The 27,095-nt window shown below is 40.4% G+C and overlaps 1 protein-coding gene across 1 annotated transcript in view; it reads left to right on the forward strand.

The window, feature by feature from the left end:
* Window positions 1–27,095, forward strand: part of LOC123031486 (complement receptor type 1-like) — a 58,349-nt gene that overhangs the window by 29,097 nt on the left and 2,157 nt on the right. The window contains exons 15-35 of the mRNA XM_044446514.1: window positions 1,022–1,201; window positions 1,538–1,720; window positions 2,044–2,226; window positions 2,961–3,143; window positions 3,431–3,598; window positions 4,345–4,527; window positions 5,114–5,296; window positions 5,998–6,180; window positions 7,005–7,187; window positions 9,791–9,973; window positions 10,401–10,586; window positions 11,711–11,878; window positions 12,454–12,636; window positions 13,202–13,384; window positions 14,313–14,495; window positions 16,830–17,015; window positions 18,123–18,290; window positions 21,237–21,422; window positions 23,733–23,912; window positions 24,738–24,767; window positions 25,840–25,915. Of these exons, the coding sequence (XP_044302449.1) occupies window positions 1,022–1,201; window positions 1,538–1,720; window positions 2,044–2,226; window positions 2,961–3,143; window positions 3,431–3,598; window positions 4,345–4,527; window positions 5,114–5,296; window positions 5,998–6,180; window positions 7,005–7,187; window positions 9,791–9,973; window positions 10,401–10,586; window positions 11,711–11,878; window positions 12,454–12,636; window positions 13,202–13,384; window positions 14,313–14,495; window positions 16,830–17,015; window positions 18,123–18,290; window positions 21,237–21,422; window positions 23,733–23,912; window positions 24,738–24,767; window positions 25,840–25,915 (3,541 nt within the window). The remainder of the gene's footprint in view (window positions 1–1,021; window positions 1,202–1,537; window positions 1,721–2,043; window positions 2,227–2,960; window positions 3,144–3,430; window positions 3,599–4,344; window positions 4,528–5,113; window positions 5,297–5,997; window positions 6,181–7,004; window positions 7,188–9,790; window positions 9,974–10,400; window positions 10,587–11,710; window positions 11,879–12,453; window positions 12,637–13,201; window positions 13,385–14,312; window positions 14,496–16,829; window positions 17,016–18,122; window positions 18,291–21,236; window positions 21,423–23,732; window positions 23,913–24,737; window positions 24,768–25,839; window positions 25,916–27,095) is intronic.

A 27,095-nucleotide genomic window follows, 5' to 3' on the forward strand; every position in this document is an offset into this window, starting at 1 on the left:
ACTTTCAGATTGCAACGAACCATGCAACCCTTGTGATGAAACCTTTCATGAAACCTTTCTGATACCAATAGACATGGGCCCTACCATACACTGAAAGAGTAATTTGAAGGTTATTTGGAAGGATACACAAATCAATTCATTTTATAGAAAAGGATTCTAGAGGGGCAAAACATTTTAGGGTATTTAGAAGACATAGTTGTGATAGTGTGCTACTCCCAGTACAGGGAAAAAATAGTGTGTAAGGACTGGTATGCATTTAGAGGAGGGAGTTTTAATATTATGACTGATTTTAAATTAAGTTTAAAATGTATTTATGTATTTATTTGCTCTCCTTTTCAGCCTGCTAGAAAGCTATATACTTGTACTATTTGATGTGGAGGCTCTGTAGCTGATATGACGACCTCTAACTCAGCCCAGTGTATGCTGCTTGTAATCAGAATTTGACTCCTGCTACCACTGAAGATAGCTTGTCACATTTTAGGTTTTGTTCCCATTGATTTCAAATGGGAGCCACTGTGGTGTGGTGGTTAGAGCACAGAACAGAGGACCCAAGTTCTAGTCTCCACCCAGCTATGATGCTCCCTGGGTGACTTGGAGCGAGTCACCAATTCTCAGCCCAACCTACCTTGTTTTTGTGAAGATAAAATGGAACTATGTAAGCCACCTTGAGTTCCTCACAAGAGGAAAAAGGAGGGATATGGTCTACTGACACTCCATTTTATCTTCAAATCAACCTGGCAAGGTAGGGTAGGTTGAGAGTCAGTCACTTCAAAGTCATCTATTGAGCTTCAGGAGCGTGCAGAGACTAGAACTCAGATCTCACAAGTCTCAGTCCAACACTGTAACCACTATACCACTAGCTCACCATGGCAGCAGTTCACGGCACAATCAATCCTTGCTTTGTACCCACTATCCCGAAAGGGATTGGGACCTTAGCATTATGTATATTATTGTTGGATGCATTGTCTCTTTGTCTGTCTCTCAGTAGCATCATATCAACTTATTCCAATGGTCCTTTCAGCATACTGCTCCTCACCTCCACGTGTTGATCATGGAAAATACAGTGCCCTGGAATCAGCAAAATATACCAATGGAGCCTCTGTAAAATACAGCTGTGAATCTGGTTATGTACTGATAGGAGAGGCAACTATTTACTGCACAGCATCTGGTGCATGGAGTATCCCTGTCCCACACTGTAAAGGCAAGTTTATACAATAGCTCTTCATTTTAGTTTTACAGATTTAAAATGCAGATAATTGTTTAAATAGATTTTCTCTGCTTTGGGAGGTACTCCAAATGATATGGGTGAGCCACAGATAGACACTGCTGTTAATGGATAACTGGATGATATATAATCATAATCATATGATTCTTACCTGAACTGAACTCTCACTGAAGCACTGTTCACTTCTTTCTCAAATAAATACCAAGGAGAGACTATAAGGCTTTGTATTTTCCTGCCAACAAATTTTTGCAAATTATCAATTGAGGAATCCAAGTTAATTCTTAGTTGGAATATTGTGTTCTTCTTTTGCAGCTATGCGTTGTCCATTTCCCCCAAAGATTCTTCATGGAAAGTATATCGAACGAGATTTCAGATATGGGCAATCCATAAGATACAAATGTGATACTGGCTATTCCCTTGTTGGAGAGGAATTGGTTACCTGTATTTTAGCAGGCTCAAATGCTGTGAAATGGAGTGAAACTCCAAAATGCAAAGGTTGTTTTTGTTTTGTCTTTAACAAGCTAGACCTGTAAATGTACTGCTTATAAAAGTAGGAAAGCCCAGCATACTCACAACACGTTTTGCACTCACATCACTGCATCCCCAGCAGAGACAAGGCACACTTTCACCATCCAGATGCATGTCACTAGCAGGATTCCTCGGAGTCCACAAATAAATATGCATGTCACCACAAGCATTTACTTCTTCATATATATATATATATATATATCTATATCTATATCTATATCTATATCTATATCTATATCTATATATATATATAACACAACTTTTTTATACTCTCTCCCTCCTCCTTTCAGTGGTGCAATGCAAGCTACCACCTTCTATTGAAAATGGGGCTCACAGCAACCAAGGAACAGCAGTGTTCACCAGAGGAATGTCTGTGCAATACACGTGTAAGCCTGGTTACACTCTTACTGGAGAGGCAAATCTTTATTGCTCGGATTCTGGCACATGGAGTCCTCTTCCTCCTCACTGTGAAGGTACAGGGCTTACTCATTAGCACTCATGGTGCACAGTGTACAATGCTTGCAGACAGCCCAGTGAAGGGCAACTTGCTACCCAGCAGTTCAGGCAACTGCTATTTCTAAAAAAAAAAAAAAACCAGAACAGAACAGAACGGAACGGAACAGTCAGCATACCAGAATCTGGATCAGGTATTCTGCTTCTGAACTTGGAGTCTCAATTTAAATTGGATGACTGATTGTAGATAGTTCTATAGGCAACAAAGTGATGGGAAAAGTAAGAGCTATGGATAGAGAATTTGGAGCATCCACAATGGAATGGCTTGTCAACCTGTCAAACCCTTGGGAACCTCCACTATCTGAAGGCACCAGCTGCCCTTGCCTCATGGCTTTGTTATTTAATCTTGACTTCAGCTAAAGCGAGACAAAGAAGTCCCCCTGCCCCTAAGGTTTGACACCATATATTTAGGTGAGTCAACAGAGGAAGTGAGATGTTGAAAGTCTCTCACTTGATTTTCATAATTAAGGTGAGCATACAATGTGGTTTTCAAAAGTCAAAGTGAGATGCATGGCCAAATATCTTGGCTGGAAGTCATGCAAGTAATAATGCTCACAATGGCTACATGCTCTGTGGGAGAGCTGCAAATCACTGTACAAACTCTTGAGCACACGGCAGCCTCTGCCGCTATGTCTCCTAAATATTGGGGAAAGCATGTTAATTCTCAGTTGGCGATTGTGTTATTCTTTTGCAGCTATGCACTGTCCATTGCCCCCAGTGATTGACCATGGAACATACACTGGGGAAGACTTCAGATATGGGCAACATGCGGTATATATTTGTGATGCTGGCTATTCCCTAGTTGGAGAGCCCTTGGCTACCTGCATTTTAGAAGGCTCAAATTCTGTGAAATGGAGCGAACCTCCACAGTGCAAAGGTACTTTTTTACAGCAACAATCCTTTGTCTGTCTTCCGGAGCATGGGAGAGACCTATGCTTAAGTGTACAGGGTGCAAAAGATTGTGAGGACCTACTTACATTCGTGAGTCGAAGAACTGTAGCCACAGTAAGTGGAGCGTGACTGGAGAGCCAGTGGACTCCATAATTCCTGACTGATTTCATCTTCTGCTTGCTCTGATCTGAAGGAAATGACTGTGCAGTGCATCCATTTTCCAGTCCACACAGCCTAGAGAATCTAATGTGGGTTTTCTCCTTTCCTTTGAAGTCACTGGCTGTGTAACTCCAGATGTTCAGAATGGAAAAGTAACACTCTCTGAAGAGGAAGGGAGAATTACGATCCGGTGTAACCCTGGCTACTTCCTCAAGGGCAACCATACCATTCAATGCACGCTGGACAGGATGTGGGACTCCCCTCCGCCCACCTGTGTCAGGGGTATGTATTCATGCAACGCTGGGTGTTTTTTAAACCTCTGTGAGCTGCATAACTATTGTTACGATTCTTCGAGAGTTCCTCACACTTTCCTCTGCATCTCCCAAGCACGAGAGTTTTATGCAATCTTTCTTGCTTCCAGAAAGGTTGCTTATTTCTCACCAGCTGAGGCTGCTATCTATGTTCTTACTTCTCATAGCAGTTGTCTCAAACTCAACTTACCTGGGGGCCGCCGGAAGTAGAGTCTGGGTGAGGCTGGGCCGCATCAAGTATTCCACCACTGCGGTGATGGTGGACGGCTCATCTGGAGGCCGGCCCGGGCACCGCCGGCACTTTGAAGGCCGCAGGGCCCCTCCACCGTGCCCCGCCCCTCCCGGCAATTGGCCCGCGGGCCGAGATTTTGAGACCCCTGCCTTATAGTGTGTCAAAGGAAACAAGCTGATAAGTTTTGAATTGCCACTGTTCTCCTTCACACACACAAACACACGCGCGAGCACACACCCCTGCCAAATCTGGACTTTCTCCAGTAAGAGAGTAGATGCAGGTGACATGGGAGCATTACCAATGGATGAAAATGTGAGGACCCCCCGTGCAATGTGGATTAACGATCATTGTCACTGCGCAACGTGTCCTTGCCTAGAGGCAGCCTAACTGTACCAAGTGCATTGTGGTAAGAAATATGAATGCCTGGCAGTGACAGTATTTCAATAGATGTTTTGTCTCCTCTATCCCCTCTCTTCCGCTTTCAGATGTCCAGTGCCAGCCACCCCCGTTTATCCAAAATGGAGGTCACAGCAGCCAGCAAGCTGCAGTCTTTACCAGAGGGATGGTTGTGACATATACCTGTGACTCAGGCTACAATCTTACCGGAGAGAAAACTATTTATTGCACAGACTTGGGCACTTGGTCTTCCCCAGCCCCTCGCTGTGAAGGTACGTTGCTCACCCACAGGAATGTCCACTGTGGCTCTGGAAATGCCATCAACACAATGGGGAAGTACTGTTTCCCACGTTCTTCCTTGGAAGAATTGAAAACATGTCTCAGGCAACTTCCCAAATTAAGGTCACTTCAGATATTTCAGAATTACTGATCTGGAAGTGCACAATTAGGAAATGCCCCACATCGATTACACATCTGGTTAGGATACTGGAACATCTGAGGTAGCCTTAGAAGTGGCAAAGCCAAACTGGAACCAGCAGTTCATCAGCTGTGTGAGTACTATTGGGAATGGGGGCAGCTAATGCACTCTTTGCTCCATGCTGCAGTGGCATCTCCTGTGTATTTACCTGCTTGAGTGAATTACACAGCACCCAATAGCTCACACTTTTCGTTCCTCCTTATCACTGTCTCTGCGGCAGATTCCTGTCTCAGCTCCATGACTCCTTGGAGTCCCTGAAAGCATATGTCACAATGATTGTGCCTGCCATCAAGGTGTCAGCAGATTGTCATTCCGGCTCCTTTGAGCTAAAATACAAATGTCACTTCCTATGCACACTAACCCTTGCCCTCTCCATTCAGTGGTGCAATGCCAGCTGCCACCCCCTGTCCAAAATGGGGCTCACAGCAACCAAGGGACAGCAGTGTTCACCAGAGGAACGTCTGTGAAGTACGCCTGTGAGCCTGGCTACACGCTTACTGGAGAGGCCACTATTTATTGCTCGGATTCTGGCACATGGAGTCCCCTTCCTCCTCGCTGTGAAGGTACGTTTCTTTCTCCTTGACGTTCTCATTGTTTTCATTTCTAAAAAAAAGGAAAGGAAGGGAAGGGAAGGGAAGGGAAAGGAAAGGAAAGGAAAGGAAAGGAAAGGAAAGGAAAGGAAAGGAAGCCAACATAGCAGAATCTGGATCGGGTATTCTGCTTCTGAACTTGGAGTCTCAATTTAAATTTGATGACTGGTGGTGGGTGCTTCTAGAGGCAGCAAAGGGATGGGGAAAGTAAGAGCTATGGAAATCTGCTATGGAATGGCGTGTCAGCCTGTCAAATCCTCTGGAAGCTCCACTATCTGAGGGCACCAGCTGCCCTTGCCCCATGGCTTTGTTATTTAATCTTGACTTCTGTTAAGGGGCGATAAAGAATCCCCCTGTCCCCAAGGTCTGAAACCACGTATTTAGGTGAGTTGTAAGTCAACAGAGGAAGTGAGATGTTGAAAGTCTCTCACTTGATTTTCATAATTAAGGTGAGCATGCAATGTGGTTCTCAAAAGTCAAAGCGAGATGCATGGCCAAATGTCTTGGCTGGAAGTCATGCAAATAATAATGCTCACAATGGCTACATGCTCTGTGGGAGAGCTGCGAATCACTGTACAAACTCTTGAGCACACGGCAGCCTCTGCCGCTATGTCTCCTAAATATTGGGGAAAGCATGTTAATTCTCAGCTGGCGATTGTGTTATTCTTTTGCAGCTATGCACTGTCCATTGCCCCCAGTGATTGACCATGGAACATACACTGGGGAAGACTTCAGATATGGGCAACATGCAGTATATATTTGTGATGCTGGCTATTCCCTAGTTGGAGAGCCCTTGGCTACCTGCATTTTAGAAGGCTCAAATTCTGTGAAATGGAGCGAACCTCCACAGTGCAAAGGTTCTTCTTTCCTTTTTTTTCAATGAAGTCCTTAGTGGCCACTCTTGTTCTTGTAACAACAGTGCTTTGCCTGCAGCAAGTGGAGGGAAGACCGGAAGGACAGACCTCTATCTTCTGGTTTCTGAGATGTTTTTACCCAGCACTTTAGCATGAAAATAAGCCCTTCTTTTGCTCATGCCCAGGATACTTCGGAAGACATTAGTAAAACTATATTTTTAGTGCCTAGTAGGAACCTGACCTCAGCACAGTAAAGCACTAGGCAGGGAAAGGTCATGGACCATCTACTTTTAACATATGTGAGATTAGTCCATAAGGATGAAGGGAAATTCTGGAACGGGTGGAAGGTAGTTATGCTTCCTTTAAAAGTTATGTTTCCTTCTGTCATTTAAAGGTAAATGACAGAAGAAGTCAGCTGTTCTTTCCATTTCCTATTATTTGAACCTAAGGCTAGCCAGTTGAGTCTGAGTAGGATCATGAAGAAATGTTTCAACCCCATAAATTATCAACTAAGGAACCAAAGTTGAATGTTCGTTGAGCATGGTGAAAATAGTAACCAAAAACATTTTGTCACAACAGGCACAGAGAGCATAGCTGTGAAAGACACTGGACCTCACAGGTGTGAAAAGCTCTCCTTATTGCACCATGGTATAGCAAACATCCTCCACATGCATAACCACTAAAGTCGGTTATGGAGTCCCTGAAAGCATATGTCGCAATGATTGTGCCTGCCATCAAGGTGTCAGAAGATTGTCATTGCGGTGCCTTTGAGCTAAAATACAAATGTTACTTCCTATGCATACTAACCCCTTGCCCTCTCCATTCAGTGGTGCAATGCCAGCTGCCACCCCCTGTCCAAAATGGGGCTCACAGCAACCAAGAAACAGCAGTGTTCACCAGAGGAATGCCTGTGAAGTACACCTGTGAGCCTGGCTACACGCTTACTGGAGAGGCCACTATTTATTGCTCGGATTCCGGCACATGGAGTCCTGCTCCTCCTCAATGTGAAGGTACGTTACTTTCCTGTAACAGGAAGGGCTTTTATATGCAGAACTGGGATTGAGTAGAAGAAGAGGAGGAACTATGGATTGTGGAGTCCAGGAAATCTGCAGGGCAATGGTTTGTCATTATGATGGAATTTTCGGCACTTCTTATTTCTGGAAGAGCATGTCGCTCTTGTCTCCAGGCTTCATTAAGCACTAGAATTTATGTAAAGGCAGGAAGGGTGTTCAGAGGATTTCCTCCTGCAAAGTGTGAAACCACATATTTAGGCCAGTTGAGAAATTGGTAGAGAGACTGAAAGTAAAAGTGTACTGTTTTCCTTTCCCTTAATTTAATTTTCTTATTTTGCATGTGTGTAAAATGCGTGAAAACCTTTTTTCTGAATAAACTACGGTTTCCAGAAACCAGTTTGGTCCAGATTGCATTTCCACCCTGACACTACCTCTTCCAGCCAATATTGAATGGAAACACTGCAGAACATCAGAGAAGTCCTTTGTGAAGTGCAGTTCCAGACATCAGTTGACCTCACAGAGGTCTGTTTCTACATCTGAATAGCACCATGGCACAGACTATCCATCTCTGTGTGTGTGTGCGTGTGTGTTTGATCAAACCCACCATTTATAATTCAAAGAAATGTCATTTGGCCTAAACTCAGCTCCCAGGGTTTTCACCAAAATCCTTATTTTCCTAAGAGTTCATCTTCAGCTCCAAGGAGTGCTCATCTATCCATTTCTGGAAGACCTGCTCATCAGGTCCTCCTGTAATCTTAAAGCTTTACAGAACAGTAGCCTGGCTACTGACCACATTTAATATCATGAATTTGCAGTGAACAAAAAGAGGAGTCACCTAATTCTCACTCAATCTCTTCTGCAGCTAGCAGCATTGATAGCACCTTCACAGGCTGCCAATTTCTTTCTCCAGGAAGTATATTCAAGCCCCAAATTCTCTCAAAGAATCTCCAAGAAACAAGAGATCTACTGGATCTAGCACACCTACTAAATCCAATTATATCATTTCTAAAGATCATCCCATGGGATGGTTGACATTCTTGTCACCTACCAAATCCAATTATATCATGTAGGATGCCAGTTACACCATCCCAATCAGATAACTGTCTAAATGTTTCTTAAATGCATCCTGTGTGGAAGAGTGCACTACCTCTCTTGGCAGCTGGTTCCACAGTGATATTGCTCTCAGAGTCAGGAAATTCCTCCTTGTGTCTAGCCTGCACCTGGAGTAGTTTAAGTTCATTTTTCCATATCACAAGATGAACAAGAATAGGTCTTTTCCTTCTTCTCTGTGACAGCCTTTGAGGTACCTGTAGAGTGCTATCATGTCACTTCTTTTCTCAAGGCTGAACAGGCCCAGTTCTTTCAGCATCTCATCACAAGACTTATTTTCCAGGCCCTGTATCATCTTTGTTGCCCTCCTCTAAACTCTCTCCAGATTATCATCATTCTTTTTAAACCTGAGTGCCCAAAGAGGTTTAAACACTGTAACAATTTTTTCAAGCAGAGTATGAGAAACAGCCTTCCTTGGAAAAGGAGGGAAACTTTTCAGAACTGGTGTAGGCAGGGATACATGAGAAACTCCTTGACCTGGTCAGGTGAGTACAGGTGAAGTGAGCAGACCAATTATAAAATGTATGATGTTCCTGACAAGCAGCCTGCAAACAGGAGTGTTAACCCTGAGGGTGGAATCAGAAGTTTGGTGAAAGGGAAGGAAAGGAAGTTTCAGTTTGTGTTCAACTCTTTACATGGGCAGATGTTTCTCCCACACCCCAAAGAGAATGCTACTCTGATTTATACTGTTCTGTGACCAGTTAAGTTTCGGTGAAAGAACTGTGTTTCCAAGGCTTCATTTTGAGTCTTCTGAAAGGGAAAGAAAATAGGGAAAGGACCTGTTCATGACAGCTGGTTTCCTAGGAAAAATAGTTCTCCTTCAGGTATTTACACAATATTAGATAAGTTGACTAAAGATTATACCCATGCTTTCATTGGGCATTTGTTTTAGCATATTCCATTGTGGCCTTCCTCACACCAACCTGGAAAATTGAACATTGGTACTTACCAAGAAGATTCCTACTATGATGGTATGTGGAAGTCATCCCAACCACAGCCAGCACTTTACTGAGCTTTCCAATCAGTTACATGGACATCAGTTTCTGCCTCCACTAGATGGACAATTTCTTATTGGACATAGATAACTGTGTTACAGGATTTTCTGTTCCTCTGTGCATCTAACCTTGACTTCAATCAGGGGATTGACCTCTTTCCTTCTGAGGTTTAGCCATTTGGGGAACTGGCAAAGAGAAACTTGGGACCAATAAAATGCACAAAAGTTTAGGCATATGGCCCACACAATTCTTAGGGAAGATAACCCATTGTGGGTTGCCGTCTACATATTAACCCAGTGGGAACCTTCTCAGCAAGAATCTGTTCTCAAATGCATAAGAAATATGCAAAGTTACCGAATATTGTGATTGGAAGAGATGCATGCCTCTCACAATGGAAGATATGTACAACCTCTTGAGCCAGAGTCAGGCTCTAATAAACTGTGTCCTACAAGTGGAAAAATACCTCAGTTAGCAGATTGTTTTATTCTCTTGCAGCTATGCAGTGTCCATTGCCCCCAAGGATTGTCCATGGAAAGTTTGTTGGAGAAGACTTCAGATACAAGCAATCTGCAATATACATTTGTGATGCTGGCTATTCTCTTGTTGGAGAGCACAACATTACTTGTATTTTAGAAAGCTCAAACTCTGTGAAATGGAGTGAACCTCCAAAATGCAAAGGTTAATTTTTATTTAACAACCGACACCCATGAACGAACTTTCATGCACATGCCTTCTCATAGCACATCTATTCCTTACATCATCCATCAGACAGCCAATATGGTGCTGTGTGGGTCTAGGACTCAGGCAAAAAGGGTTCTAGTCCCCACTCAGCCATGGATCCAACTGGGTGGCTTTGGGCCAATCACTGATCTCAGCCCAACCTACCTCACAGGGTTGTTGTTGTGGGGATAATATTGAGAGCAGGAGCACTGTGAGATCTTTAAAAAAGAAAAAGGTGGGGTATAAATCTAATAAATAAGTAAATAAATAATCTACATTTGTAGGCATGAAAATTACCCGCAGTTTAGTTACTCTGACAAGTTTATAAGTGGCATAGAAACCAAAGTTCTGGTAATGACTTAATATTGAAATATTTTCTCCATAGGGTGCCCTGCACCTCCAAAGATTGGCAATGGGACACATGACCAAAAAGGTCTGGAAGATTTCCCTTATGGTTCATCTGTGACATATCTTTGTGACCCAGGCTACATTCTTATTGGATCAGCAACAATTCATTGTCTGTCTTCTGGAGTATGGGATGGACCAGTGCCTAAGTGTAAACATGGAGAATGTATGTGAAGGCCTGCTTACCTTTTGGAGTTGAAGGACTGTAACAATAGTATGTGGGGGCGTGAGTTCTATTGACACGAGGAGACAATTGAGAGCAGCAGTGCTCCTACAGTGTATTTATTTCATATCAGATATAATCTGATATGACTTTTAATGGAATACTAGGCATAATGCATGCAGGGAATGTTTGCTGTATCAACACACAACACATTATTCTTTTTAACCATGACTGGTCAAGGCAATCTCTACATCTAGCCATGACCATCTCTTGAGATTTCTACTGCCAACGTGCTCAACCAAAATGTGATCTTCCATTCTTCTCCCAGCTTGCCACACCTAAAGCACCATCATGATGAGAACAGGACGATCCTTCTTAGGAATGTGTGAAGAATTTGCACTGGGGGTGGGAATCTGACAGTTCCCCTGGGGAAAGCTCCCCAGACTCAGGTCTGCCTTGTTGTGGTCATAAATCTGGGTTCCTGGTAAGTTTCCCTGTGTTCACAGAGTGCTCTCTAGGATTCCAACTCCATGTGCAGCACAAGTAGCAACTGAAAAGCAGTGCTATTGCACCTGACACGGAAGAAGTATGTTCACATGGGGCATGCCAAGCTTGGAATGTCATGTGACCACTGCCCAAGCAGCATACCCCCGTCCATGTGACCTCCAGCAGTCATTTTTGCTGTTGCACCTGAGGCAGAAATAGGTAGCCAGCTGCACAGCTTTCGTTCTGCAAACTTTCATGGATTTCCTCATGGAGTTTGCAAGAAAGGGCCAAGCATGAGAAGAAGTCCATAAATGCTAGAGGGATGGATTCTAATAGGTTTTGTCCATACCCTAGTCCTTCTATTTCCTCTTGGTTTCCTGCAACAAGCTGGAATCCCTTCTAACATGACAACACATTAGCAGCCATTAATGATTATAACCCTGAAGGCTGGATAATTCCTGCATGCAAAGAATGTGTTCTCATACTAGCCTGTGCCCTTTCTGGAAATAAAAAATGAGGAAAACTGAAACTGTGAGATTTTAAGCAGGCTCTGATCTGAAGGAAATTACTGTGCAATGCATCCATTTTCCAATCTGCACAGACTAGAGAATCTAATGCTGGTTTTCTCCTTTCCTTTGAAGTTGCTGGTTGTGTAACTCCAGAAGTTCAGAATGGAAGAGTAATGCTCTCTGAAGAGGAAGGGACAATTACGATCCAGTGTAACCCTGGCTGCATCCTCAAAGGGAACCACACAATCCAGTGCACATTGGACGGGACGTGGGACTCCCCTCTGCCCACTTGTGTTGGGGGTATGCATTTGTACAACTCTGGGTGGTTTTTAAACCTCTGTGAGCAGCATATCTATTCTTATAGTTCTTTTGAGAGTCCCCCAGTTTCCTCTGTGACTCTCAAGCATGCGTGTTTTATGCAATCTTTCTTGCTCTCAGGAAAGAGAAAACAACTTGAGGTGCTTAGGGGTTCTTGCCTACTTCTCTCACCAGCTGAGACTGCTATCTATGTTCTTACTTCTTATAGTGTGCCAAAGGAAACAAGCTGTTAAGTTTTGCATCACCACTGTTCTTTTTCACACACACACACACACACACACACACACACACACACATGCGAGCACACACCCCTGCCAAATCTGGACTTTCACCAGTAAGAGACTAGATGCAGGTGGCGCTGGAGTATTACCAATGGATGAAAATGTGTGGACCCCTTGTTAAATGTGGATTAACGATCATAGTCACTGCCCAATGTGTCCTTTCCTAGAGGCAACCTAATTGTAGCAAGTACATTGTGTTAAGAATTATGAATGCCTGGTAGTGACAGTATTTCAATGGATGTTTTGTCTCCTCCTTCCCCTCTCTTCTGCTTTCAGATGTTCAGTGCCAGCCACCCCCATTTATCCAAAATGGAGGTCACAGCAGCCAGCAAGCTGCAGTCTTTACCAGAGGGATGGTTGTGACATATACCTGTGACTCAGGCTACAATCTTACTGGAGAGAAAACTATTTATTGCACAGACTTGGGCACTTGGTCTTTCCCGGCCCCTCGCTGTGAAGGTATGTTGTTCAGGATTGTCCACTGTGGCTCTCGAAATGCCATCTATACAATGGGGAAGTCTTCCTTGGAAGAATTGAAAACATGTCTCAGACAACTTCCCAAATTAAGGTCACTTCAGATATTTCAGAATTACTGATCTGGAAGTGCACAATTAGGAAATGCCTCACACAGATTACACAACTGGTTAGGATACTGGAACATCTGAGGTAGCCTTAGAAGTGGCAAAGCCAAACTGGCACCTGCAGTTCATCAGCCCTGTGAGTGCTATTGGGAATGGGGGCAGCTAATGCACTCTTTGCTCCATGCTGCAGTGGCATCTCCTGTGTATTTACTTGCTTGAGTGAATTACACAGCACCCAATAGCTCACACTTTTCATTCCCCCTTATCACTGTCTCTGCGGCAGATTCCTGTCTCAGCTCCATGACTCCTTGGAGTCCCTGAAAGCATATGTCACAATGATTGTGCCTGCCATCAAGGTGTCAGAAGATGGTCATTCCGGCTCCTTTGAGCTAAAATACAAATGTCACTTCCTATGCACACTAACCCTTGCCCTCTCCATTCAGTGGTGCAATGCCAGCTGCCACCCCCTGTCCAAAATGGGGCTCACAGCAACCAAGGGACAGCAGTGTTCACCAGAGGAATGTCTGTGAAGTACGCTTGTGAGCCTGGCTACACGCTTACTGGAGAGGCCACTATTTATTGTTCAGATTTCGGCACATGGAGTCCTGCTCCTCCTCGCTGTGCAGGTATGTTTCTTTCTTGTTGATACTTGTGGTTTATTTTGAAGTGTTCAAGCATGCACAAGCCCCCCCCCCCCCATGGCAAGTTGCCACCCAACCATTTGGACAGCTGCTTTTTCTAATGAGTGTCAGCTCCTCTGAATCTGGATGTGCTTCTGAACTTGCAAACTCATTCTTGCCTCATTGAGTAACAGGAAGGGCTTTTATATGGGATGCGATGGAGTACTTAAGAGGAGGAGATATGGATGGTGGAGTCCAGGAAACCTGCAATAGGAATGGCTTGGCAGTGTGGCTTTGACACTTCTTATTTCTGGAGGAAGCAGCTGCTCTTGCCTCCAGGTTTCACTGAATGCTAGAATTTACCTAAACACAGGGTGAATTTTCAGGAGATTTCCTTCCCTTTGGTGTGAAACCACATATTTAGGCCAGTTCTTAAATTGGTAGAGGGATTGAAAATGGAAGTGTACTACGAGTATTTTTGTAGTTCCCCTTAATTTAATTTTTCTATTTCCTGTGTGTAGAATGAAAGAAAAACCTGTTCATATTTTTTAAAATGTCAATTTTCTCTCACTTTTTAGTTTATGTTAACAGTGCCCAGAAAGCAAATAGGTGAAGGAATGTACAGCCTGCAGAAGGCCAGAACAGTGGGGAAATATTTTCCCTATTTCCTCTCAAAATGTATAAGACATTTTTTAATCCTTATCCAAACAGTTAAGATAAAACAAGTTTATATAATGTTATAGTATTAGAATATCAAACTCTTTCTTCTACAGAAATGATTTCAAAAACCATGGAATAGTAACACTTCTGTTTCTGTCATATGTAGAATCAGACCATTACACATATTGCACATGGAGGACTAGCTTATTCAGCCACTACTACCTGGTACAGATGGAATCGCCTTTGTTAATTCCCCTTTTATTTTCTTTTGCAGTTATGCATTGCCCATTGCCCTCAAGGATTACCCATGGAAAGTACATTGGAGAAGACTTCAGATATGGGCAATCTGTGATATACATTTGTGATGCTGGCTATTCCCTTGTTGGAGAGCACTCAGTTACCTGTATTTTAGAAGGTTCAAACTCTGTGCGATGGAGTGAACTTCCAAAGTGCAAAGGTTCTTTTTGATTTTCTTTTAACAACCTAATCCCATAGGTAAAATTTTAGGTGCACCCCTACTAAAGTTCATCTGTGCTTGTAGATATGGGACAGTTGTAGTTTGTAGAAGACTGAGAAGTTTGTAGCTAGCAGAGAAAACAAAAGCAGAAAGCAAAAACTGAACATAATGCTATCTCATCAGAAAAGCAGGAAGGCTTCAGAAAAGGAAGGCCATTGATAATTCACAAAATCATAGTAGAGTTGGAAGGGGTCATGGAGGCCATCAAGTCCAACCCCCCTGCTGTTGCAGGACACCACATTACACCAGCCCACTCAGATGGCTGTCCAGTTTCAGGAATTGTTTTATTCTTTCTCAGTTCATATCGATATACACTACAAATGGTGGGCAGCTCATTTATTTATTTAAATGCTGTCTTTGACTTGTTAAGTAGTAACTTTTTATGAGAAAAAATGTTAAAAACAAGCGTAGATCAGGGACTTTATTTCCTTATGAAGGTCAGAACTGGTGTAAACTGTCTTAACAAGTAAGATGTTCACAGATAAAGAAGTTTGACAGGGCTGTATTCTCACTCTATTTCTTTTTAACTTCTGTATTAGTGATGAAGTTCCTTTTTTAACAGTCAAAATCTCATATGCCAAAGATCCAGTAAAGATTAGTTAATAACCTTCTATATTCAGATGACATGCTCTTACTGCCTACCAACCAGATAGGGCTATGTAGATTACTGAGAAAGCCTATGGCCTACTGTTGGGAGAACAACTTGGTAATTAACAGCACAAAATCAAAAGTGGTAATATTTAGGAAGAAAAAGAATGATACATATTGTTTTTAGATTGTGATGAAACAGAGCAAGTGGAGTCTTTTACTTGTCCAGGCATTGTCTTGGCCAGGGCAACTTCTTCTTCCTTCTCTTTCTCCTCCTATATTTTTATTTTATACTGATAATTTTAATTTTATTTTTGTAAATCAATGTATTCTTTGTATTTTTATATTTAATGGTAATTTATTATGTACTATTGTATTTCAATGTATTTTATCATGTTGTAAGCCGCCCCGAGGTTTCGGCAAGGGGTGGCATAGAAATGCTATAATCATCATCATCATCATCATCATCATCATCATCATCATCATCTGTGGGAACCTGGATATTACAAGCCAAGGAACCAGTCTGTTTCCAAACTTTGAATAGCTGCTTAAATTATAGGGATCACAACTCATTTCAACCAGTGTGTAAGGCAAAGGTGTTGCCATTTCTGACCTTTGGTGCAGAAATGAGTGCTTTGCCAATTAAAAACAAAAACAAGAACTGAAGGGGTCCAGAATCACTTCTTGCATTTAATTTTAGGTCTGTCAAGATTCACCCTGGCTCATGTAATAAGAAATGAATTTGGAATAGAAGCAGTGTCAGTCATGAACCATCTTAAGCTATTTAACTACTGGTATAAGACAGATACAATCTGTGACACCAGGCTCCCTAAGAAGTGCCCAAATGAGCAGATGGCCAAAACCATGGAAAAATATTTTTATACATTTTCAGAATTGTTGTAAAGCTATGGTTTTCACTCTGGAAGCTCTAAGTACTTCTGATCTTAATCTGAAAATGTTTTAAAATAAAGATTACTAAACACTAGAGCACAGGTGGCATAGCTGCCTTGTCAAAACACTAGGTTTATGGAATGAACAATGAGGTCTAAATCAACTTCAGGAAGTAAAATATCTCCTCTTACCAATGAAAAGGGATCAAGTTTCGTCCTTCAACCATTTGTGATTTGAACAAATGGATAACATGATGCAACAAGGCAAACTCTACCAGTGCATGAAAGACTATGTATGTGTGGTGTACCAGAAGTAGAAGATCCAGCCCACAATTTATACAAGCTGCAGAGAGCATTACCTGTCTTTGGCTTTTGTACCATATGAGAAGCTGAGAGGTAGAGGGCAAACAGAACTTTTTCTTGCAAGGATCTAATCAGCTTGTAGCTCAGAGGGTACCCCTCTTTGCAGTTAAAACAGCCACTTTAAAAAGGGGAAAAATTACTTAAGTGTTAATAGTGCATTAAAAAGTGTAATTTTTAATGTGGGGTTTCGGTGGGCTGTCAATAGCTTTTCTATTAAAAGGTATTTTTTACACTTTTTCTCTTTTTAAATAATTTTAATATTTCATTTATTACCTCAGTTTTAGATTGTAATATGTTAGTGCTTTATTTTAAACTTTGTATAGCTACCATCTGTTTTTAATGTGTGTTCATTGTGTTTGAAAAGGTCTTAAGACTTAGTCAATACATTCTGAATGACTGGTAGTGACTTCACACTGATTTTTTCCCCCCATAGGGTGTCCTGCACCTCCTGAGATTTCGAATGGGAAAAATGATGGCAAAACTCTGGAAGATTTCCCTTATGGCTCCTTTGTGACATACCATTGTGAACCAGGCTATATTCTTACTGGAGCAACAACAATGCATTGCCTGTCTTCTGGAACATGGGATGGACTTGTGCCTCAGTGTACCCGCAGCAAATGTATGTGGCAGCATGTTTACTTTTGTCAAGTCAAGTCAGTCTTTATTTGCTTCAGCCATAGGCCTTACATAATAAGGGGGGGGGGCAAATAAAATGTACTAATCTAAAATTACCTTAAAACATCTTGTGATTTGTGTTAGATACCAGTACCAGATTATTGGATAGATCATTGCACATAGCCTCTCAGAACCTATAGAAGTTAGAACTCTGAAACAAAAGTAGATCTTATTTCTTAACATTTTCATTGTGACCTGTTTGTTTTGATCTCCTGAAAGAAAGGGCACATACACAGAAACAGGTCACCCTGGAATAGCTAAAAGCAGAGGAGTAATCACCAAAGTTCTTAGAGCTTTATAACAATTGTAAAATTATAGTACATGAGCTACTGTTTCAACATTTCCATCTCCACTATTTAGTTAAGGCACTGCAGCTATAGTAATGAAGTTTTAATGACATGGAAAGCCAGTTGGGAACAGCTGCCTGGAAAATGTAAATATTCTTAGGCAGTTATGACCAACAGCAATTATTTGATACAAAAAAACATAGTAACACTGCATTTAGTTTTAGAGGCAATGGACACAGGCTAGACATGATTTGGTTTAGCATGTTCTAAAAACTACTTACTTGTATTGGTCCTTTCATACACAATGTTGGCGAAGACCAACTAATATAGCTTAACTACAAGCAACTTATAAATCTGGGTGTGTAACTGCAAGTATGAGAAAGAAAAACAAGTGATACTGTTACTTGTTTCCATCATGGAGGAGGTATTGTTTCTTATTTCTTGGTTGCTGAAGGAGAGAGGAAAAAGAGGAGGAACAGCTCATACTTCCTCTTTGTTTCCTGCAACAGGCTGCAATCTCTTCTAACATGACAACACATTAGCAGCCACTAAGGGTTATAACCCTGAAGGCTAGATATTTCCTGCATGCAACGAATGTGTTCTCATACTAACCTGTGCCCTTTCTGGAAATAAAAAATGAGGAAAACTGAAACTGTGAGATTTTAAGCAGGCTCTGATCTGAAGGAAATTACTGTGCAATGCATCCATTTTCCAGTCTGCACAGACTAGAGAATCTAATGCTGGTTTTCTCCTTTCCTTTGAAGTTGCTGGTTGTGTAACTCCAGAAGTTCAGAATGGAAGAGTAATGCTCTCTGAAGAGGAAGGGACAATTACGATCCAGTGTAACCCTGGCTGCATCCTCAAAGGGAACCACACCATCCAGTGCACATTGGATGGGACGTGGGACTCCCCTCTGCCCACGTGCGCTAGGGGTATGTATAAGTGCAACTTTACTCGGATTTGACAGGTGAAATGCTAGTTACTTCTTCTTGGCATTTTTCAGAGATTCTGTCATGAATGAAACAATATAAATGCTTTGATTTATTTTGAAAATATTCAAGAAAAACAAAAAGAGCTTGAGCTGCTTAGGAATTCTTGCCTACACCTCTCAGCTATTGTGAGGAAACTAGAAAAATAAAAAAAACAAGCTGATGAGTTTTTTCATTGCAGCTATGGTCTTTCAGTGTTTAGGGGGAAGATTTGTTGGAATAGGTTTTCAGCTGAACTTGAATACAGTATTCTGCATTTTAATATTGAGTTTTTAAGAGCAAATGACTGATATGTGAAAAAACTGAACTATGTGCTGGCCTATGATAGGTTCACCTTCCAGTAGATTACAAATCACATGAAAACCACACTGCTTAAAAAGGCAGAATGTCACTAAGGGCCTCTGCACTAGTGAAGACTGCGTGTTTCAATGCTCCCAAGTTGGACTTGTTTCAATAAGAAGCAAAAAGATGTGTATGGAAGGATTACAAATGGATAACAATGGCATCTGGACTCCCATAAAATTGGAATAAAAACAAAAAAGTACTGGAAAAACATTGGAAAGTTACAAATGATTGATAATACTGAGTAGAGCCTTGTAAAATTTGGTTAATGAGCCTTGGCAATGATTCAGTTTACCCTAGTATTGAATCCACTTATATGTAACAAATACATTTTCATAAGAAATATGTGTCCCTAAGGTTGACTGTATTTTATTCACTTTTTCCTCTCTTTTCTCTTGCTTCTCCTATCAGAGGTCGTGTTAGCCACCCCTAAATATCCAAAATGGGAGTCATAACAGCCAGGAAATTGCAGTCTTTATTGGGGGGTTTCTGAAATACACTTGTAAGCCTGACTACAGTCTTACTGGAGAGACAATGATTTATTGTACAAACTCAGGCATTTGGTCTTTTCCAAGGTACATTTCTCACCCTCAGGATTGTCCATTGTGGATCTAGAACTGCCACCTATAATGGAGAAGCACCATTTCCACAAGTTCCTCCTTCGAAGAATTGAAAACATGTCTCATGCAACTTTTCAAATTAAGGATGCTTCAGATATTTCAGAATTACTAACCAGAAAGTGAACAATTATGAAATGTCTCACATAGATTACAGATCTGCATAGGATAGTGGAATAAGTGAAGTGCCCATAGAAGTGCCAAAGCCAAACTGGCATCTGCAATTCATCAGCCATATTAGCACTACGTGTATAAGGGAGGCTGTAAGTACATATTCCACAGTGTCACAAGGGCAGCTTCTGAGTATTAAATGCCTGAATTAATTAGTGATCTTCCACTAGGTCGCATCACTATCTGGTACATTTGTAGCACACACCAGGCACAATTCAGTTTATAGAACATGGTTGGTAGGCTGGTGTAACTTTTGGCATCTCATTTTCAGAGCAGTTCCTCTCTTAGACTTGAAATCAGATTTTTAGGTCAGTTCTTAAATTAGAGAGAGTGAAACTGTATACACAGTATATTGTTCTGAAAATTCCTCTTTGTATTTCCTATTTTCATACTTCCTATGTCTTTAAAATGAATGAAAAGCTTATTCTGAATGGCATGTGTGGGTTTGAAATGTTTATCTTCTCTCACTTTCTTTTCCAATTAACATTTTTTCCAAAAGGAAACATACAATGCCAGTAGCTAATTTGAAGGAAAAACTCCAATTAGGAAATGTGCAGTACTAAACTGAGTTTCTTTGTGAGCAGTTGTGTTTCTGAAAGATTTATGGTAGGCATTATGATAGAAAAGGAAATCAATTGCTCATGTTAGAAAATTACAGTAGATCTTGGTACTTGAGAAGAAGTGATAAAATTTTAATTAGAAACCACTGGGTTAAATATTGTGCACATCAATCTCTTAGAAACTTATTTTGAAAGGATGACACTGGCAGTTTAGCTTATTTACAGCAGTGTCCCCAGCAGACATGGCTTAAGAGATTTTACTCTTGAAAGGTATGCAAAATTATACTTATCACCACAGCTACATTGTAGTTACTATACATTAATGAAACTGTATTAATTCATAGTTGGATCATTGTTTTACTCTTGCTATAATGTGTTGTCTCTTCCTTCCAAGGATTGTCTGTGGAAAGTGTATTGGAGAAGACTTCATATATGGAAACTTTGCAATGTACATTTGAGAAGCAGACGATTCTTTAATTAGATAGTGTTGTTATCTATGTTTTTAAAGGCTCATTTTAAGAATAGGAATGAACCTCCAAAATGCAAAGATTCTTTTTGATTCATTTTGGATTTTTGAACCACCATTATCCCAAATTCATAGATGGTTTCATGTATACATCTCATCTTTTGAAAAGCTGTACCTACTTTAAGTTTATTTAAGACAATTACTCTGAATTTAGTGAACAGTTTTGGCCTGGGGTATATATCAGCTTTATGATAGTGTCCTTATATTGAAATATTTTCTTGTTAACAGTATTTTACACCTCAGTTGATTGCCTACTTGTTCAAAATACATTTTTCCTATGTGGATGTACATTCCTCAGATCATGAAGGGATATATGGAAAGATGGATCTGCATTTGTCCTGTGTACAGATGCTAAAATTGGCACTGCACTGGTTAAATGTACATGCAACTAACTATTCTATTTGAGGCAGCATTCAGTCTTGAACCAGAAATGTAAACTTTGGATCTAACCTGTTTGCTTATGTATAGCAACACCTAGTATTGCTTTGTTTTGTTATTTTGTGACTAATGATTTTTTGCTCAGAACACTTTGATCTGAACTGCTGGTTTTGATCCAGGGTTTATCATTAATTAATCAAGTATTGCTACATGGAAATAAGCTCTTCTGAAATTAGTAGTGGACAATAAACTGAAGTTTTTGCAGTAATTTTAAACTGAAATATTCTCTCTCTAGGGTGTCTTAGACCTCCAATGATTGACAATGGGAAGTGTGGCAATGAAACCATGGAAGATTTTCCTTATGGCTCCAATGTGACTTATCATTGTGATCCAGGCTTTTTTCTTACTGGAACATCAACAATCCACTGTCTGGATTCTGGAACATGGGATCTCCCTGCTCCTCAGTGTAAAAGCAACCAATGTAAGTAAGGCTATATTTAATTTCCTAATCCAAGAACTGTAAAACTAATATCAGGGGCACGCAATTCCAACTGCTTGAAAGGCCATTTGAGAACCCCCCAGTTACAGTTTTTATGTTCAGTATAATTTAAAATACAGTTGTTATTTATAGTAAGTGGGCATAATGCATATAAAGAATGAACATAAAAAATGTATTCATCATATGCTGTTTGGTATAACATGTCATCATAAACAATACCTTTTTATATCTATGATGTATTAGCAAGGGAATACGTATGAGATTACATATACAAAACAGTCTGAAGAAATTAAACAAAATTACTTCAATGCTGAACACTGGCAGGTATCTACTTCCCTGTCAGTCATACAAATGAGATTATTCTGCGTCATATTTTCTGTTTAAAATCTGGAATACCAATCAGTGAAGCTAGTTCATAGGTTTGGACTGCTGCTGCTGCTGCTGAATACAGGCCATTCACATCACAGCCACTCAAAAATATGGGCTCTGTGGCACTGGCTGATCTATAAAAATCCTGCCATTGGTGAAGAGGTTCACTCTGATGAACTTCAAGACTTTTCCTAATTTTCAGGACCTTTCTGGGAGTCTAGTATTATGAAGGCCAATACCCTTTCTTCAGCTTCATGTAATCTGGCTTATACAATGAACTACTAGAATGAATTACTAGTATGCATTTCAACCAACTTAGATGAGAAATGATCTAAGGAAGGATCAAAGACTACGATGTGGTCATAGCTAGTGAACATTTTTATTATGCAGGAGACATTACCTTGTCTGGTCAACCTCTAACAGAGCACAGAAGTAATATATCTTTTTCCAGGAAATCTAATTATATTCAACATGGCATCATTGCCTTAACCAGTCAATCACAAAAGCTTTGGGTATAAAGGTGGTATTTTAAATTAAGTAATGTTACATAGTGTATAGTGCTATTGCAATATATTAATAAACCTACACATATGATATGTAAGATGCATTAGCTCCAGCTGTTTGCAGGAAGGCTTGAAGAAGACTTTAAGGGGAATTCCAGTGACCCCTAGTGTAAAACATAGGAATACAAAGGCATCAGAAATGGGGAGAAAGATGAATGGTGGCTCTGAGGAAACTGAAACAGACTAATAGGCCATGAGATGTTCTGTGTGCTATTGTAGTCATTAATAACCTAAGAAGAGCTGTGCTAGTCAGACTGAAGGCCCATCAAGTCCAACATTTTGTTTACATAATAGCCAGGTAGGTGCCCAGTGAAAAACCATCAGCAGGACATGAGAACCATAGTACCCTTCAGCTCAGGTTCCCTGGGAACTGGTATTGACAGGCATACCACCTACAATAGTGAAGGTAATATATTGCCATCATTAATAGCAGCTATTGTTCATGAAACTTCATGAATTGCAAACCAGGAGATGGAAGCATCTTGCCTAGTCAGCTGACCATACAGAACATGGAAGACAGAATGTGTTTCAACTGGATGAATAGGAGAGGTACATGATAATCAGGTAATTGTTAACGCTGGAGAGAGCACATTAAGGAAAAACACAAACCCTACTCAAGTGTTCCTAAACCAGTGAGATTAAAAATGTGAATCGGGGATGCATGGTAGCCCTGCCCCTTCATTTATCTCCTCCTCCCATGGAGCCGCTTGTATCTGTGCAGGCTCTCATGAACAATTATTTTTTCAGCACCCTTAGTAATGTGGAGAGTCTCCACAGTTACAGGTGGCTCTTTTCTTCAGAAAGTTGCCCTCTGCAAATAGAGGGTGATGAATGTGACAATAGAGTTGGGAGGGCCCAGTGTACTCCCCCTTGTAGCCTCCCCTGTTTAGGAAGATTTGAACAGAGTTGCAATTGTTGTAACATATATTTAGATCCTGGCCCATGTTACAAAAATAGGACTGGGTTTGAAACTTGTGTCCCAAGTAAAATAGTGGGTATGAATAATGTTAATGTCTACAGTAGAGTAGAGCAACTGCAGGATAAAATATCTGGAGGACTATAATTCCCATCAGCCTCATCATTAGCTATGCTGGCTAAAGTGGATGAAAATTGTATTCCAAAACATCTGGAGTGCCACAAATTACTCAGTTGTGCTCTAGAGGGCATAAAAAGGTGCCTGCTCTGCAACTTTTTTGTATCTCCTTCCATTTAATAATGAATGACATTTCCACCATATCTGTTCAGTTTTCGAATGAGAAGGCTGCCAGTTATCACAAGGGCATTTGTAAGGGTATTAGTATCTTATTTACACCATCACTACATAAATGTGATAGGCCTTTTTGTCATCTTTGATTTTCAGCAGTTGGCTGCATCCTCCCACGGATTTCTGGTGTCAATCAGACAGAAACTGAAACTGTGATTCAGGTTGGAGTAAATGTGACTCTGGAGTGTAATGATGGTAACACCTTGACAGGTAGTCCTCAATTTCAGTGCCAGCATAATTTCACTTGGAACCCTCCTCTGCCAGCTTGTAAACCAGGTGAGTGGGCAACATATCAAATCAAAGTCTCTCTGGAGTTGAGATATAAATTTATTTTCATGGGAGGGTTTCTTCTGTTCACAAGGTCTTTTAGACCCCTTTCCACTAGTACATGAATATATAACTTGTGAAATGAGTGTCACATACATCAAGCATTTACTGCTGTAGTGTGGAATGTGAGCCTCCAGAGGCTTATTGGACTGCAACCCTCATAAGCTCTAGCCAACTTAAATGAAAAGAGAAGGATAATCAAAAGAGAGTTATAAGCCAAACATATCTGGAGCATATTCTGTAACCCTGCCTTTTTACATACCTGGACAGAAGGGGAAGGCTTGCAGGCCTACATCCTGTGTGTTTTCCTGCACTGTACTACTTCTCAGTTTATAACTAACTAGGCTAGAGGCACCAAGACACCGAGGAAAGTGGAAAGACTTTATCTGTCACTGCATTATTTCTTACTGATTCTGTAGATGTGACTTGTTAATAACTTACCAAGCAATACTTGGCCAACACTAACTTAGTTATTATAAAGTCATAGTAAACTGCATATTAAAAGAGTCTTAATCAGTTGATTGGTATGAGAGTAGTCATGTGTTTATCAGTAGTCATAGATGTAAGATTTCTAGGGTCTGAGATGGTAACTTTTTCTTAATTAATCAAAGGTTACTGATTCATTGTTCAACTTTCCAGAATATTCCCTTTGCTGAAATATTCTACTTAAAATGATATAGGAAATATATTTCTTAATTTTAAATGATGTCTGTGCTGACTTTTACTCAATCTATAGTAAAATAGTTTTTATTTCTGTTTTATTTTCCAAATTAGAATACCATGTTTCATCTTCCCTAGGCCTTGGTAAGTAATTTCAAGAAAATCCCATTGGAACTTTGAAAAATGTAAGACAATATACTCTCATAAACTTTAAATGTGCAGTTCTCTGGGCTCTCAACATCTTCTTTGAGGCCATAAGATTATTTGGAGTGCCAGGTCCAAGATCCCATGATCTTGAACCTGGGATTGTGAAGGACAAGCCCCTGCCCAACTGCCTCTCAACTGGTGCTGAAAGAAGCTTACCATCTCAAGATTCCCCCCATCCCAAGGTCATAACTGGGCCTTGGAGTGGAAAAATGGGCACACTGGTGGTGGGAGCAGGTAGGGAAGGAAACTGGCCTCATGGACTTAAACCAATTCTTATAAACAGCCTAGCCTTCTCTCTTCCCCGCTAGATAGAAATGAATAGATAGGCATAGAAATGTTATAATAATAATAATAATAATAATAATAATAATAATAGTAGCAGCAGCAGCAGCAGCAGCAGCAGCAGCAGCAGCAGCAGCAGCAGCTGAAACTGGTTATCTAGATAAAATACCTGATGTGAACATGACAGAGATTACCTCTGCTGGGCACAGAACATGTGTACGTCTGGAGGCTTCTGTATATAAAAGCTGCAAGGCATAGGATTGTGCTCTAATAAGATTAACGGAACAATCCTACTATTAAGAGCAGAAAATTCCAACATCAGTGCCTTGAAAGACTCTTTGACCCAGTAGATGCAAACTTTTAAAACATAATATTAATAGAAATCCCCTTCCCCCAATGAGATCTTGGACATGTCCCCTTTATTAAAACTAATTGACACAGGCTCATGTCATTTTCTAATATCTGTCCCTCCTATTCTGTATTCCAAACAATTATGTGTAGTAGCATATTTGGGACTCTTCCACATGGTCCATAATTGCATTCTGGGTTTTTGTTCTTGCCTTTTGTTACATCCTTCCAAACAGATATGAATAGGATTATTTTGTTAGTATTTTATTAGCTAACATTTATGTTTGGTTTCAGTATGTTACTGCTAATCACTTCAAGCTTTCTTTAGAGAGAAACAAAATTCATACTTTGAAATGAAATTGTTATTTGTCTTCAACAGGATCTCTGGTTGGTGTTGTGCTACTTCTGATTCTTTTTGGTTGCATACCCATTATGATTTTGAAGCGAAACAATGTGTAAGGCATTCTCCTTCATTTATATCAATTATTTGCAGCTCAGTTTTGAATCATTGAATAGACACTAAAGCTCTTGAAGAAAGGCACAACTAGTATCTTCAAGCTGTACCAGGATCTTTGTCTTTTTCGTGTTTTCTAAAGTACAGGAATTCACATGGGATTAGAGTTTGTGACATGAAGAAAAGGAGACTTTTGAAGTAAATTTGATCTTGATTTTTAAATAGAATGATCACATATTATACAATGTCAGTTTTGCTTATTCTTAGAGGACTTGAAATACTTTCTCAAACTTAACATTTTGGAGCATTATAAAGTCAAATGCTTTTATTATGGAATAGGCTTTTGTAGGCTGGAATCCACCATTAGATTTTCCATTTTCTTACACTGTAATTAAATGAATATGGGCTAAATCTTTATATTTATTTATTTATTAGATTTCTAACCCTCCCCATTAGCCACATGGCTCCCTGAGTGGGATACAACAATAAATTATTGTATTAAAATGTAAGGTATTTAAATAAAAACTCATTAAATGCTGTATTGATAAGCACCATTCTATTAACATGCCAAAACTGCATATTTCTGTAATTTCATGCTGACCTTTTGGTATCTCTAAGAATTGATTTTACCTTGACAGATGAACTATTCTAATTCTACATTTGTCAAGATAATGGGAAATAGGGTAACAGTTACAAGGGAGGATTTCAGGGAGTGTGTTTAATGTCTGTGTTGTTTTGCCCTCTAAAATTCTCCTTGGATTTGTTTTAACTCTACTGGGGAAAGGGGAGAAAAAACTGCTGAGGGGAGGCACTTATTCAGGATAATTTTCTGGCACAGAAAGGTGAAGTGTCTCCTTTAGCTTCCCAGCCTCCATTTGCAAGTGCACTTTGTCCTATATTAACACTATGCAGCAAATATATTAGGAGCCCTCTAGTTCCCTTATGTTGCCCCCAGTAATATTCAAACAGAAACATTTCCTCTCCCACATTTGATATGAAATAGGTAATAAAGGAGCAAAAACTTTCCTGCATCATTTAATGAGAAAAGCTGAGCTTCTGTTCCTAGAACTTGTTAGGGTAACCCTTCAGATCACAACACAAAACAAAACTAGCTGTGATGCCAGCACACTTTTATTTCCAAATGATATTGTCTCTTTTGACAATCATTTAATTCATATTTT

This window comes from Varanus komodoensis, unplaced genomic scaffold (assembly GCF_004798865.1).
Source record: "Varanus komodoensis strain SLA01 unplaced genomic scaffold, ASM479886v1 scaffold1, whole genome shotgun sequence".
Taxonomy (NCBI): Eukaryota; Metazoa; Chordata; class Lepidosauria; order Squamata; family Varanidae; genus Varanus; species Varanus komodoensis.